Source organism: Mesocricetus auratus, unplaced genomic scaffold, assembly GCF_017639785.1.
Source record: "Mesocricetus auratus isolate SY011 unplaced genomic scaffold, BCM_Maur_2.0 Super-Scaffold_100676, whole genome shotgun sequence".
Lineage (NCBI taxonomy): Eukaryota > Metazoa > Chordata > Mammalia > Rodentia > Cricetidae > Mesocricetus > Mesocricetus auratus.
This window is the reverse complement of record NW_024429266.1, coordinates 26,736,329-26,749,960: the sequence shown is the minus strand read 5'-3', so window position 1 is coordinate 26,749,960 and position 13,632 is coordinate 26,736,329. Positions and strand designations below refer to the sequence as shown.

Below are 13,632 nucleotides of genomic sequence, written 5' to 3'. Positions count from 1 at the left end.
CACTCAGGGGGTACCCAGGGTTACCAGAAAAGAACTTTCTGCCAAAATGAACTTATTTTCTCTACAGCTGGACTCCAGAGCAGACGGCCACTGTCTTGTCCTGTCTAGTGGTCCATTGTTAGAGAAGCTCAGCCTCCCCCATCCTCACAGTGCCCGCCTATTGTTTGCATCTCTGTGGCTGTCCTTTGCTGGTCCTATCTGGAAGTAGGGAGGTGTCTACGGATTTCTATTGCTGCGATAAGACACCATGACCAAAAGTAACTTGGGGAAGTAACAGTCCATCACTGAGAGAAGTCAGAGCAGGAACTGAAGCAGGGAAGGAAGCTGGAGGCAGGAGTGATGCAGAGGCCGTGGAGTAACATGCTTACTGGCTTGCTACTCATGGCTTGCTCAGCCTGCTTGCTTCTGTCAGCGAGGACCACCTGCCCACGGTGGCACCACCTCCAGTGGGTTAGCTCCTCCCACATCAGTCATCAATCAAGAAAATGCCGCATAGCCTTTCCCACAGGCCACCCTGATGAAGACATTTCCTCAGCTGAGGTCCCACCTTCCCAAATGAGTCCAGTTTGTGTCAAGTTGGCAACACACTAACCAGCATGGAAGCCATCTTTGCCTCACAGTGTGTGTGGACGGTGACATGAATCTTCAGACCCTATAGATATCCCTCTCTGGAGATGAACAGCTTCCCACACTTTCATGTAAGGACAATCATGGGTCCAAGAAGAGAATGATAAGGAAATTTCCAGAATGCAGCTGAGGTAGCAGAACTGTGTCTAAGGAGTTGGCGTAAACTTGGCAAAAGAGGTAGACTCTTGACATGTTGAATGCCGATCATGATGTGTTGGGAAATTAGTCAGGGTTTCAAGTGACAGATACTTACGGAAATTAGCATAAGCAGGGGGCAGGGACAGCCTGTGTATGTAATTGAGAAAAGCGAGATTTTAGAGTCACACATCTCCCATGAGCATTTGCAGATGGGCTAACCTGTATCTTGTCCCTTCCCCTTCCCACACCACTCGCTCTCATCCTCTCAGTTTTATTTCCTGGCAAGCCTTTCCTACACAGTGTCAGTAGTGACCAGCTAATGCTCTTCTTGCGTCACACAATAGAGCCCCTTGGTTGTCTAGTTTGGCCTCTAACACTCTCAGCGTTGATACCCCACCCATGTTCCTGCTTAGCTGTGCATCAGGGGCACTGGGTCGTTGGTCAGCGCGGTGTGCGAGCTCAGAAACACCTTTGTGCCCGGCAGTGGAGGATCCTCAGGAGCATAGAAGTGTGGTTCACACTGGAATGTGCTGCTATTCAATGGGCCCTGGCTTGTCAGGCCCCCGGGGAAGCTGGCTGTCAGCCAGGAGGCCTGTGATGGCTGGGGCCTTCCAAATCCTCCCTCTGCTTCTTTAAAGCTCCAGTGGGGAGGGATCTGCTGGGGCTTGTGTCTGCCCACTGCAGACCTACTGGTAGAGACTAGGACCTGGATTTCCCTGCGTGGGCACCTCTTTGGCCCACATTCCTCCTCTCCCTCCCAGGGAGGGTTGGACCGGGAGACCTCAAGGACCATTACCAGCTGCAGCTCCCTCATTTTGCAGTCACTGGCAGGCTTACGAACAGGACCAGTGGAGACTCCCTTGGTCTCATCTCCTGGGTTTTGCATCCATTTTTATTCTCTCAGGGGCTGCCTTTATGATGTTAATTTTCTCAAAAATGTTAAAGTCATTCTCCAATGAAGTTATTCAGTGGCCCACTGTGTAGCAGGGGCTTGTCCAGGGCTTAGGGACATGTAACCAAAGTCTCTGTCCTGAGGACATACTCATTTGTAATATTTTTCACTCCAGTCACATCTTTAAGGGCTGCAGTGTTCAGTTAGCTAGGAAGGGAAAAAAATTGAAGGTGGTCTCACTACGGAGCCCTGGCTAACTTGGAACTTTCTACGTAGACCAGACTGGCCTCAAACAGAAATCCTCCTACCTCTACCTCCTAAATGCTGGGATTAAAGGTGTGGACCTTCATGCTTGGTACCAACTCTGCTTTCTTTTCTTTTTTTCTTTTCTCTTCTTTGTTTTTCGAGACAGTGTTTCTCTCGGTAGCCCTGGCTGTCTTGGAACTCACTCTGTAGATCAAGCTGGTCTTGAACTCACAGAGATCCGCCTGCCTCTGCCTTCCGAGTGCTGGGATTAAAGGCGTGGTCCCCCAACTGCCTATCTCAAGTCTGTTTTCTTAACTATCACCTTATAGTTATTGCAGCTGTCTCATGAATGATATGCTTGTATGAAGGCTTTGTTTTGAGATGCCAGCTAATACTTTACTTAGAGGCAGCAAATCTAGAACTTGGCAACTGAAGGTGAAAACCAGAAAGAACCTTGCAAAGATACATACCTACAATTGGCACACCATCAAAGCATCTCATGACATGACAGCGATGGGGAATTAAGACACTGTGGAACTGGATCAAGATTTAGAATATTTTAGCAGCTTGGAAATGTGGGATGTCTTGCACAATGCAAACTTTAGTAGAAATAATGTTTGTACTTAGCTTTAGAAACATTAATTCTGTATGTTCAAGACTGGAGACATCTGCCCTCATAGCATTTCCTATGCTATAAACTCTGCATAGGATAAGTTGACCACATACTTATATAAGCCCAAAAGGTTGACAGAATGGCAGGTCCCCTAGGAAGGTTTGGGGACCATCTTGCTGCTGTGTAGGAGTGATTTAGTTACCAGGGACCTTATGTGTCTCACAGAAAGCTGTCTTCCTTTCTTTTTGGTATTTTCTGTTCACAGACAATGAGAGCAGATAGGAAAATCCATCTGTGGGATTCTTTTTTCTTTTTCTTTTCATTTTTTGGCTTATTAAAGTAGATGAAAAGTTCTGGAGAAACATTAGTCTACATATTTTATGCTTAAAATGTGTCAACCTTGAATTTTAGTCAAGATCTTGAGCCAGTTTCCTGAGAGCAGGGACCCTACCTATAGACTGTGGAGTCTTTGTGGGCCAATACGGTGTCTTCCTGTCCCCACTCACAATTCCTACCTACTTCCCTGGCTCCTCCATGTCCAATGAGAGCAATCACCCTGTTCCAGTGTTAACCCTGATTGATTAGCCCTGCTCAGAAACTCAGACTTGTTGTTAGGAAAATCTTGTGGTCAAGTTTAATGTGTTCGCAGTAAGCTGGGATAGGGTTAAAGGGGAGATTTTGATTCTGCAGGTGGCCTGCAGCCCTTGTGAGCTCCTGTCTGGCTTCTGTATTGCCAGTTGAAAATCCATCCCGAGCAGTCAGAGTCCAGAGCAGCAATCTGCAAAATGTCCCACAGAGCATACTTAGGACAAGCCGCCTGTCCCTCTGGCTGCTCGTTTAAAGTGCAGGCTTGGGCTGGGTGTGGCTCAGTGGTAGATGATGCCTCTTGCCTCATATATGCAGGATGCTGGATTTGACGCCCAGGACTGCATGAGAAAAATTTAAGGGGCGGTGGGTAAGTGGTGTTCTACTTCAGAGTTTTGGAGGTTTGAGTCCAGATGGGGGGCAGTTGGTGCATTATTAGGGGCATGTGACAAGGTAGAGGAGAGTTGCTTCCCTCCTAACAGTCAGTTAGCAAAAGAAGAAGAGGCAGGATTCTGAAATCCTCTCTGAAGTGTACATCCCTAATGAACTAAAAATCTCCCATCAGGCCTGGCATCCTAACTGCTTCACCCCAGCCCCCTTCGCAGTGCCAAACTGAGAATTAAGGCTTTGATACATGGGTCTTTGGGAGACACTCCAAAGGGAGTTGGATGGATACAGTAGTCAATTACAGAGTCCACAAGAGGCAAACAAACAAACAAAAACAAGTTGTAGAGGTTTTGTGGTTGGTGAACTCCAGTTGGTGAACGTGAGGTACAGGACTTAGCCCTGCTAGGCTGGGCTCTCTCTTTCCTGAAGCGCAAGTGATGTGATCTGATGAGTCTTCCCCCACCCCTGGTCCTGTCTTCTTTCCGCAGCCGTCCAGCATGCTCTGCTCACCGCATCCAGAGGTGCACTGACCATGAGCCTCAACTCCTCCGTCCACTACAGGAAGGAGCTGAGCAACCTCACTGCCACAGAGGGTGGTGAAGGGGGAGTGGTCACCGAGTTCATCGCCATCATCATCATCACCGTATTCGTCTGCCTGGGCAACTTGGTCATTGTCGTCACGTTGTACAAGAAGTCCTACCTCCTCACCCTCAGCAACAAGTTTGTCTTCAGCCTGACCCTGTCCAACTTCCTGCTGTCCGTGCTGGTGCTGCCATTCGTGGTGACTAGCTCCATCCGGAGGGAATGGATCTTTGGCGTGGTCTGGTGCAACTTCTCGGCTCTTCTCTACCTGCTAATCAGCTCGGCCAGCATGCTCACCCTTGGGGTCATTGCCATCGACCGGTAAGTTTGCTTCAGACTTGGAGAGTTGAAGGATTGTGGAAGGAGGGATCTCTGGTCCGCCTGCTTCAGATGCTTTTGTTCCTGGGAAGGGCACTAGAAGGTTCTTCCTAAGGAGAGTATGCAAATTGAGTTCTGTTTCCTCTTTGGCCAGAGCCCTTCTCATTCTATCTGTCTGGATTTTATGTAGAGTCAAGTGCCACATACAGTGTTCTGGTGGGTGATGGCTTGTGTATTTGATGGCATGTGCCCTGTAGCCTGGTGTGCAGTACCTCTTACATCTAAGTTTTAGACTAAATCTATAATGTCTTCTGCATAACAAAACCACCAGACGACAGGGCTGAGAATGCATCCCTGTTGATAAGTGATGCACACGCTGTAACTCTATTTTTTGAAAAGAAGGTCCATTGCTTTAAAAACTAAAACAAAATTTCCAGGAACCTGTAGTTCTTGTTTTACCCGTGAAACAAGGGCCAAGGGGAGTGAAATGCCAAAGCAAGAACTGAGTCTGGTCTTCAGACTCAGCCGCGCCTCTCCGCTGTGTGCCTGACATGTCTTGCTTTGACCTCTGTCCCATCGTGACTGGTGGGCCCCAGACAAAAGCCCCCTTTACTCTTTTGTTCTGTAGAGATAGCCAGGACTGGCTGGGGGAGCCATGGGAACGCAGAGAGCCCAGGGAATGGAGATACCTGGAGAATCCCAGCACACTTTTACAGCCTGGGTTGACCCCACCCGAGGTGTAACTGAGGCAGAGGCCAGATGCCGATGCCCACACTGCTTAGCTGCATCTCAGGTTGTCCGAGTCCTGCCAGGGTTGTGCTGGTAGGTTTAGCTATCCACATGTCAGCTGGACTTGTCAGCAAGTTTCCAACCTTATTATTGGGTCATTTCAATCATCATACACGGAGCTGGACTTCTTGAAAACAAAGAGGAGAGTCAAGGTCTACGGTCTACGTGCTTCCCTGGAAACTGGGAAGGGTGTTGATGGAGGGTTAGGGAAATGCAGAGGGGGGCTAGTCAGGAATGTTGCCACAGGCTGACACAAGTCTCCAGACTCTTGGGAACATGGTTATTTGGGTTGGACTGGCTGCCCTGAGCACAGTGATGCTGGACCCCAAGGCTGGATTCTTGTTTCCCCCATGGCTTTGCAAAGAATGTAGAATAAATGAGTCAAAATGAAACTATTAGCATCTCCAACTGTCTGTTTATTCCAGCAATGTGTTGGTATCCTACCAAGATGATTGCATGACACAGAAAAAAAGAGTCTGGGAGTTTGTTGGCAATAGAGAGAATCAGATCTTATTGGCATTTTAAACTCTGTTTAAAAAAAAATAACAGTTTTTGAACACCTGTTTTCTTGGGTCTTGTGGAATGCAGATCAAGGCTAAGCAGCTCAGGTGCAGATAAAAGTTGGTCCCCTGTGTCTCTGCAGCACTGTCTGTACTTGGTTGTAGTGTCAGCGATCTGCAGGGGTAGGTCCAGGAAGATGCAAACTACTTCCTTAAATCTGGGAGCAAGTTAAGTGAAGGTAAGAATGACAAATGACGGTCGGAGGGACCATCAAGGTGCATCATCAACAGTCCACCTATGCCAGTGCCGAGGGCATTTGTTGGATGTCTCTAAAGGCCCAAGGCATGGTCTTGGGGTAGTAAGCTGTAGGCATGATAGGGACACCAAATTATCCACTAGAGTGACATCTTGGCAGCACAGATTCAACTGTGCATGTTGATATTAGTGTAGACTAGAATCAGCTGCCATAGGCAACTACAGAAGTCACTGCTGCGGATGGGTAGGCAGTGAGTGCTTAAGGAAGGGTGACATTTGAGTGACATTCTAAACAGCAAATAGGATTGCACATGTATGTAGGAGGTGAGGTGATCCCTTCTACTTAGGAACTAGGTTGTATTTATTCATTTGGTAAACAATTATTGAGCACTTGTTCTGGAGATACATAGCCAAATAAAGTGGGTAAATATGCTGTGAAATCAATTAAAAGAAAATCTAGTGTCTTTAGATATGTGAACAGCAGATGCTATTTTTTTATTAGTAAATATTAGTGTGGACTAAAAGTTTAAAATAGAACATCCTGCCTCCCTGTATGTCGTCTCTCACCTCCCGCGATCCTTTTTCTAGCTATTACGCTGTCCTGTATCCGATGGTGTACCCAATGAAGATCACGGGGAACCGAGCTGTGATGGCGCTCGTCTATATCTGGTTCCACTCTCTCATTGGCTGCCTGCCGCCCCTATTCGGTTGGTCATCGTTGGAGTTTGATGAGTTCAAGTGGATGTGTGTGGCTGCGTGGCACCGGGAGCCTGGCTACACTGTCTTCTGGCAGATCTGGTGTGCCCTGTTCCCCTTTCTCATCATGCTAGTATGCTATGGTTTCATCTTCCGTGTAGCCAGGGTCAAGGCCCGAAAAGTGCACTGTGGTTCGGTGGTCATCGTGGAGGAGGATGCCCAGAGGAGTGGGAGGAAGAATTCCAGTACCTCCACTTCCTCCTCAGGCAGCAGGAGGAATGCCTTTCAAGGCGTGGTCTATTCAGCTAACCAGTGCAAAGCCCTCATCACCATTCTGGTGGTCATTGGCGCCTTCATGGTCACCTGGGGCCCCTACATGGTTGTCATCACCTCCGAGGCACTCTGGGGGAAGAACTGTGTCTCCCCAACCCTGGAGACTTGGGCCACATGGCTGTCCTTCACCAGTGCCATCTGCCACCCTTTGATCTATGGACTCTGGAACAAGACTGTTCGCAAGGAGCTCCTGGGCATGTGCTTCGGGGACCGATATTACCGGGAACCATTTGTGCAGCGACAGAGGACCTCCAGGCTCTTCAGCATTTCCAACAGGATCACAGGTAATCTGGGAACCTGTTAGGAAAAAGAACCCCCCACTCCAAAGCAGACGTCCCCCAGGGTCCCTCTCAGTTCCTAAGGGTCTGTCAGTGTGGCAGTTCTCGGGATCCTGTGGTGAGGGGCCACCCCAGAGTAGCCACAGTGACCCTCAAGCAGCTTTCCACTACTAAGCTGATAAAGGAGCATGCTGAGTAGGAGACCGCAATCCCTGCTGCTACACATCCTCAGAGAATGAGGCAGGGGACATTGTGATTTGGAAATCTATTTTCTGGACCCCTAGCTGGGACCTTGTGGTCTGGAAGGGATAGCCACTTCTTTACTTCAGAAGGAAGATTCTGCGCCTTGGGCCAGGCTGCCTTCTCCTCTGGCTAACACGCTCCTTCAGTTTCGCCTCTCTTGGATGCTCTTTCTGTGCCTCAGTGGCTCACTTAGCCGGTCCTTCCTCTCAAACACTTGTCACCTTGAGCTTTCCCTTCCAGGCCAGTGGTTTCTGAGGGTCCCTGGTAATCTGTCGTGTGTGTGCATGGCAGGCTGGGGTCATCAGTGCCAAACCATAGCCTTCCATCAGAGTGTCATTGTCTTTTTCTCAAAGCTGCTCTCCCTGGTGGACACACACACACACACACACACACACACACACACACACACACACACACACACGGTGGCGATGACGACTAGCATTTGTCACAATGTCCTTGAGGAGTTGCTCTAGCCCAGAGGTTAGATGTCGTTTCTCAGTTTTGTTTTGTTTTTCTTTTGGATATAATTTTAGGTTGAGAAGAGCTGGAAAATAGTACAGAGAGCTTCCCATCGTGTTATCAACTTACATAACTGCAGTACAAGATCAGCGCTAGAGCCCCACACGTGTTGTACCTCAGCCCTGCCTGGGCACTTCTGTAGAGGGTCGTCAGGTCTAGGCAACTTGTATATTTTGGGCAAGAATGCTGCAGGAGTGGTGGGAGCCTGTTCGTCATCGGGGTAGGGGCACGTGTGTCAGTGTATCTTATTACTCCAGTTACCCTGGCCTTTTGCTTCAGGTGTGGTCTGTCAGCCTTCTCCACGCAGTACTGCTTCTGTTGTAATTAGCACAAATGCTGGTGGGGAGGCTTAGAGACTGGGGATATTCTAGCTTTCCTCTGGCTCCCACCCGCTGACTCTAGCTTGCACTGGTGTATCTTGCTCACTGTGGTGTGGTTATGTTGCTCTGAAGTGAACATAGTTGGGATTTTAGAGCCACGTTGAAGAAGACCGACACCCAGGTGAGCTACTGGTCGGAGATTTCAAAGCACCTCTGTAGCTGAGCTTTCTGTGGACCTTCAGCTCTCGAACAATGACACTGAGACTTCTTATTAATTATGAAAGCTTGGCCTTAGTTGTTCCCAACTAACTCTTAAAACTAAATCTAGTTTCTGCCATGTGGCTGGCTACCTCTCCTCAATACTCAATACTGTATGTTCAACTTCCTCCGAGCCTCACTGGGGAGTCTCCCACCTCAGATTCTTTCCCAGAGTTCCTTCCTCTCCCTGGAAGTCCTGCCTGTCCTTTCCTGCCTAGCTGTTGGTCAGTCAGATATTTATTAAGCCAACCAGAAGGTGCCTCCTTCATCCCGTAGCTCACTCCTTGCCAGATGACTAAGATCTACTTAATCTCTCTTCTTCAGAAAACAGAGATCCTCCACCTTCACCTTCAACAGAGCAAACAACATGGCCCTGTTGTCTATGGACACTCAGGGCCAGAGATGACAAAATGCCTTGTCCATATGGCAGTGGCACACATCTGCTGACTGGACTTGGTGGACTTTTGGAGAGATATTGCTGGACAGGGGAAATCTGGTGAATTTTCTTTTGACCATAGGAAGAAAACAATCTCCATGGTTCTTTATTTATTAGTCTCAAGTGTCCACCCCTTGTCATTTACAAGCTCATGTTCCCAAGTGTGGTTTGTGAGCCAGAAGGTACATTCAGTGCGTGGCTTCATTTTATTGGTGAATTTATTAGCTCAGACAATAACTTGTCTCCTTGGAAAAATTAATAGATGTTTTCTATTCCACTAAAAGTAAGAATAAAGAAGGAAAAAAAAGGAGGACACAGGATAGAGGAAAGAGTAGATAGAATAAAAAGGAACATCTGTTTCTTGGCCAAGATTTGCTGTGTGAATTGTTTTTGATTGTCCTAGAAAGGACTACCAGGCTGTGGGAGCAATCGGAAAACACCAGCTGTGGTTGGGTTGGCAAACCCAAAGCCGTTGGTGGTCTGAGGCTCATCCAGGGAAAGTCAGCCTTGTGGCTGATAGGCTCTGAGTCCTTGACTTCTCCAGGCCCAGGAGTAGGCAGTGGCTCTTGCTCTTCTCTGAGAGCCCGGCTGTAGGAGGTCAGTCAACCATATTAATACTGTAGGGACTGGGGAGCAAGACAGAATATGGGTCTCTCCCAGGTACTCACTCTATGACTGTCCATGACAGCAGTACTTACTGTCTTTCTAATCAGGAGGGACAACCCTGAGCCTCCATGCATAGTCCTCTGTCTCAGCCAGGCTTACGAGACCCTACCATTGCCCTCTGTACACAGTGTTTTAAAATGAACCCAGCTTACCTCCCTTGCCTTTAATTAACCTGCCTTCATGCTTGCCCTTGTATTCACAAGGGGGACAAAAGATGGCTGGCAAGGTGGAGGCCCTGCCATGGTTTTTTAGAACATTTGTGCTGTACATGAAAAATTGTCACCCAAGAAGTCAGTAAGTGGAATTATCGGTCGTCCTGATGATTCGTGCAAAGGCAGAAGCGGAATTCTACCCATTCCTGCAATGTCCCAAGCACAGGACAGAAGGTGGCTTCACGCACAGCCCACTTCACCCACAATCAGTGGTGTACTAGCTGTCACTGAGCCCCCAAGCTCTTTGCTTGTGAGGTCTCGTTAGCAGATTCCTGTGGTGGGTCGGGGTTCCTCTAGGAATAGAGATCTCCGGGGCACCTGGGGGCTGTGGGGAGTGTTGCCTCATGGTGGGTAGGGCAGCCGTAGAGTGGAGGTTGCTCCCTCGTGAGAAGGGCGAGCTGACCACTAACTTTCTGTTGGATGCTAAACTTCGATACAAACTGAAAGGGGGCTGCTGGCAGGGGGAAGAAAGAAAAGACTGTAGGAAAAAGGGCAAGAAGAACTAAACAGCCCTGTTGCTCAGCCCAGCCCTGAGGCCCAAGGATAAGCCCCTGTGCCCCAGACGTGGAGATGCCCGGTGTCTAGGGACAGAGCTCTCTGGTTACCTCCCGGCTCCCATGTGTCATTCACTCAGAAGAACGCACATGCCAGCCTTCTTGGGAGGCCTGGTGGGGGCTGGGGGTGTGTGTGCTGGGGTGGAGGGGGGCAGGTACTACAGGGGCCTTTGAGTTTTCCTCCTTTCATTTTCTAACCATCTCTGGGCTAAATCCCCACTGCTCCTCAGAATCCCAGTTAGCTTCTAAAATGCGCAGGTGCCTTTTATCTGGTGCATGTTCTTAGGGAGTAGACATGGTTCCTGGGCCTGGCCTTCTGTGCATCTTCACCGGATGGGTTAGATGTGGCGGTTCCTGTGGGATATGGTGGTGTTGCATGGAATCTCGAGGTAACCGTGTCTGCTCTTCGGAGGAGAAGGAGGCTTCGCAGCTGAGCCACAGTGGTCTGGCTCAGAGGAGTCCTCTCATTCGGGGAGACCAAGACACATGTTCCTGGCTTTTGCCGCAGCCTCAGAGATGGTGTCCAAATACACTGTGGCTGCCACCATCCCAGTTGGCAGGAGATGTCCCTGAGGCCATCGAAGCAGGCCAATCCATGTGCCAGAGGGATAAGCAGGTGCAGGGGAGACTGGGGGTCTTCTCTAGTTCCAGCCCTGTAACTGACCCTAAGTGAAGTGACAGCTGCTTGTGTGAAAAGCTTGTGACAAGGGCTGCTACCCTCACTGTTCCCTCCTTGGCTCTCAGGACGAAAGGGAAGAGTATGTCCTAGCTTCCCCACATGACTGCTCGCCCTAGCATCCCCTCCATCTATCTTGGTGGCTGACATGATCAGGAAGGCTCCCCATGGGGAGCCCAGTGAGTCCTGATGGAATAAGGGTCAAAATTAGGGGGAGCAGCTGGGGCTTGGCCGTCTTCCAGTGAGTAAGGGGTGAGTTTTTGTAAGGGACAGTGTCCAGAATGGAGTTGGTAGGCCAAGGCCAGTGGGGTCAGAAACTGAATCAGTTGCCCAGCATGAAGCAGATGCCCACCCTGAGCAGCCCGTGTGTATTCCATCAATGCCAACTTTGCCTTTCAGATTTGGGCCTGTCCCCACACCTTACAGCTCTCATGGCAGGTGGACAGTCCCTGGGACATAGCAGCAGCACTGGTGACACCGGCTTCAGCTACTCCCAGGATTCAGGTAATGGTCCTACTCTGAAAACCGCTCATTCTGTGTAAACTTGCTGAGTTAATTGCTGCTGGGAGGCTCATCATTGCCCAAGGAGTTCCGGAAAGGGCGTGGAGGAGAGGTAAGGGTTGGGAGCTGGGCTTCTCATATGGCTCTGAGTTGTTAAACCATGATTCTGTTCTGTCCTCTTACAAAACGGGCCTCTGGGTTCCTTCTCTCCCGACCATATGGTGAGATGGCTTAAAATTTAATAAGCTGGCTGTGGTGGCACACACCTTCAATCCCAGCAATCAGGAGGCAGAGGCAGGTGGATTTCTGTGAGTTCGAGTCCAATCTACAGAGCAGGGTAGCCAGAGCTGTTACACAAAAAAACCCTGTCCGGAAAAACCATCACACATACACACACACACACACACACACACACACACACACACGTGTGCGTGTGTTAAAATTTGAAGAATCTATGCTTTGACACTATTTATACTATAATTGACTGGCCAGGCTCTGGAGTCCATATCTTCTTGGTTCCTAGCCTCCTTCCTGCAGTCAGCTTCCTGATGTTGGGGCCTGCTCCTTGTGTTTGCTGGATCCCACGTTTGTTGAGTGACCCTGGGTGGGGGCAGCAAGATCAGAGCCGGAAGCGTCTCTTCATGCACTTAGTTCACAGATTTCTGCTGGAGAACTGAGGCCCCTGGCCACATTTGAGGCTCTGGGACGTACAGGGAGTGGTACCCAGTCCCCAAACACTGCAGCAAGCACTGTCATCAACTCCAAGCTCCTCTGTCTCTACACCCCTGGGAGCTTTTGTCTTTTGGGTTGTGAACCTTTAAGAGCTGAGCCATCTCCCAGCGCCCACTGGGAGCTTTTGAAAAGTCACTTTGGGGTATGGAGAGATAACTGTTAGTGAAGTCAGTAGGGCTCAGGGAGTGAATGGCAGGAACCAGAGCTCATCTGCCTGAGGATGGGGAGACAGCCTGGGAGTCCCTCCAACCACAGACAAGTGATACAGGTCAGCCCCAAGACACCATGTGATGTGCAGGTTGCCAGAGAGGGATAACCTCAGGGAAGGCAGAATTTTCTCAACTGATGGTCTCAGCTAGGTGCTAGTCACAAGGCCTGCCCCTCGCCCACCAAGGGTTCCAGGACATAGTGTCCTAAGGCGATGGATGGAGGGGACTACCTCGGGTTACCTGGGTGTTGTTCCTCAGGTGCTGTCCACTGCCCCCACCTTTTTTGACAGTGGTTAGAGTATCTGGTCAGCTGGTACTCTGTGAAATCCTGGATGGGTGGCAGCTGCTTCAGGGCAGTCAGCTGAACCTGCTTGTGGGATTGAGGGGCTGGTAGTCAGGGTCATGAGGCACGGGGTGGTGGGAGGAAGAGGCCTAGGTGTCTGGAGCTACGTGGTCTGCCCTTCGCCCTAGGGACGGATGTGATGCTGCTGGAAGACTGCCCTTCCGAGGACAACCCTCCCCCACACTGCACTTGCCCACCCAGGAGAAGGAGCTCCGTGACATTTGAGGACGAAGTGGAACAGAGCAAAGGTCGGTTTGTGGGACTGCTTCAGAAAAACATGTGGGCAAGGAGGGGATTTTAGCCACAACCTTCCCGCAGAACACGCCAAGGCTTCGTCACCTCTGCCTCCTGAGCACTACAGCTCTACTGCACACATGCACACACACATCTGCATGCACGGGCCGGCACCTGGAGAGAGAAAGAGAGCAGAAATATGGCGTATTGAGTAGAGACCCAGTGGCCATCCTGATGAGTGGCCCTGACCTGTGAGAGCTGAGTTCGCTGACTAGGTTTTCCCACTCTAACACCCAGCATCTGTGCTCCTTTGGGACTTGGGGTCAGCATTCCATCCAGACATGCCAAGTAGACAGGTGACAGAGGAGCCATACAGGCTGCCCTCGGGTGTAGGAATCTCACCGAGTGAGAATAGCCATTGGCATAATGGAACCACGAGTCTGCGGGAGCCCAGGATTTTAAGGTGTAAATGCTGAGTATGAAAATAAA

At 49.8% G+C, this 13,632-nt stretch overlaps 1 protein-coding gene across 6 annotated transcripts in view; it reads left to right on the top strand.

Annotated features, from left to right (window-relative positions):
- Gpr161 (G protein-coupled receptor 161) overlaps positions 1–13,632 on the top strand; it is a 37,653-nt gene that overhangs the window by 17,988 nt on the left and 6,033 nt on the right. For all 6 annotated transcript variants that reach the window (XM_040737807.1, XM_005071380.4, XM_040737806.1 and 3 more), the window contains exons 2-5: positions 3,977–4,391; positions 6,522–7,246; positions 11,524–11,628; positions 13,038–13,157. In XM_040737807.1, coding sequence (XP_040593741.1) covers positions 4,021–4,391; positions 6,522–7,246; positions 11,524–11,628; positions 13,038–13,157 — 1,321 coding nt within the window. In that variant the 5' untranslated portion in view covers positions 3,977–4,020. The remainder of the gene's footprint in view (positions 1–3,976; positions 4,392–6,521; positions 7,247–11,523; positions 11,629–13,037; positions 13,158–13,632) is intronic.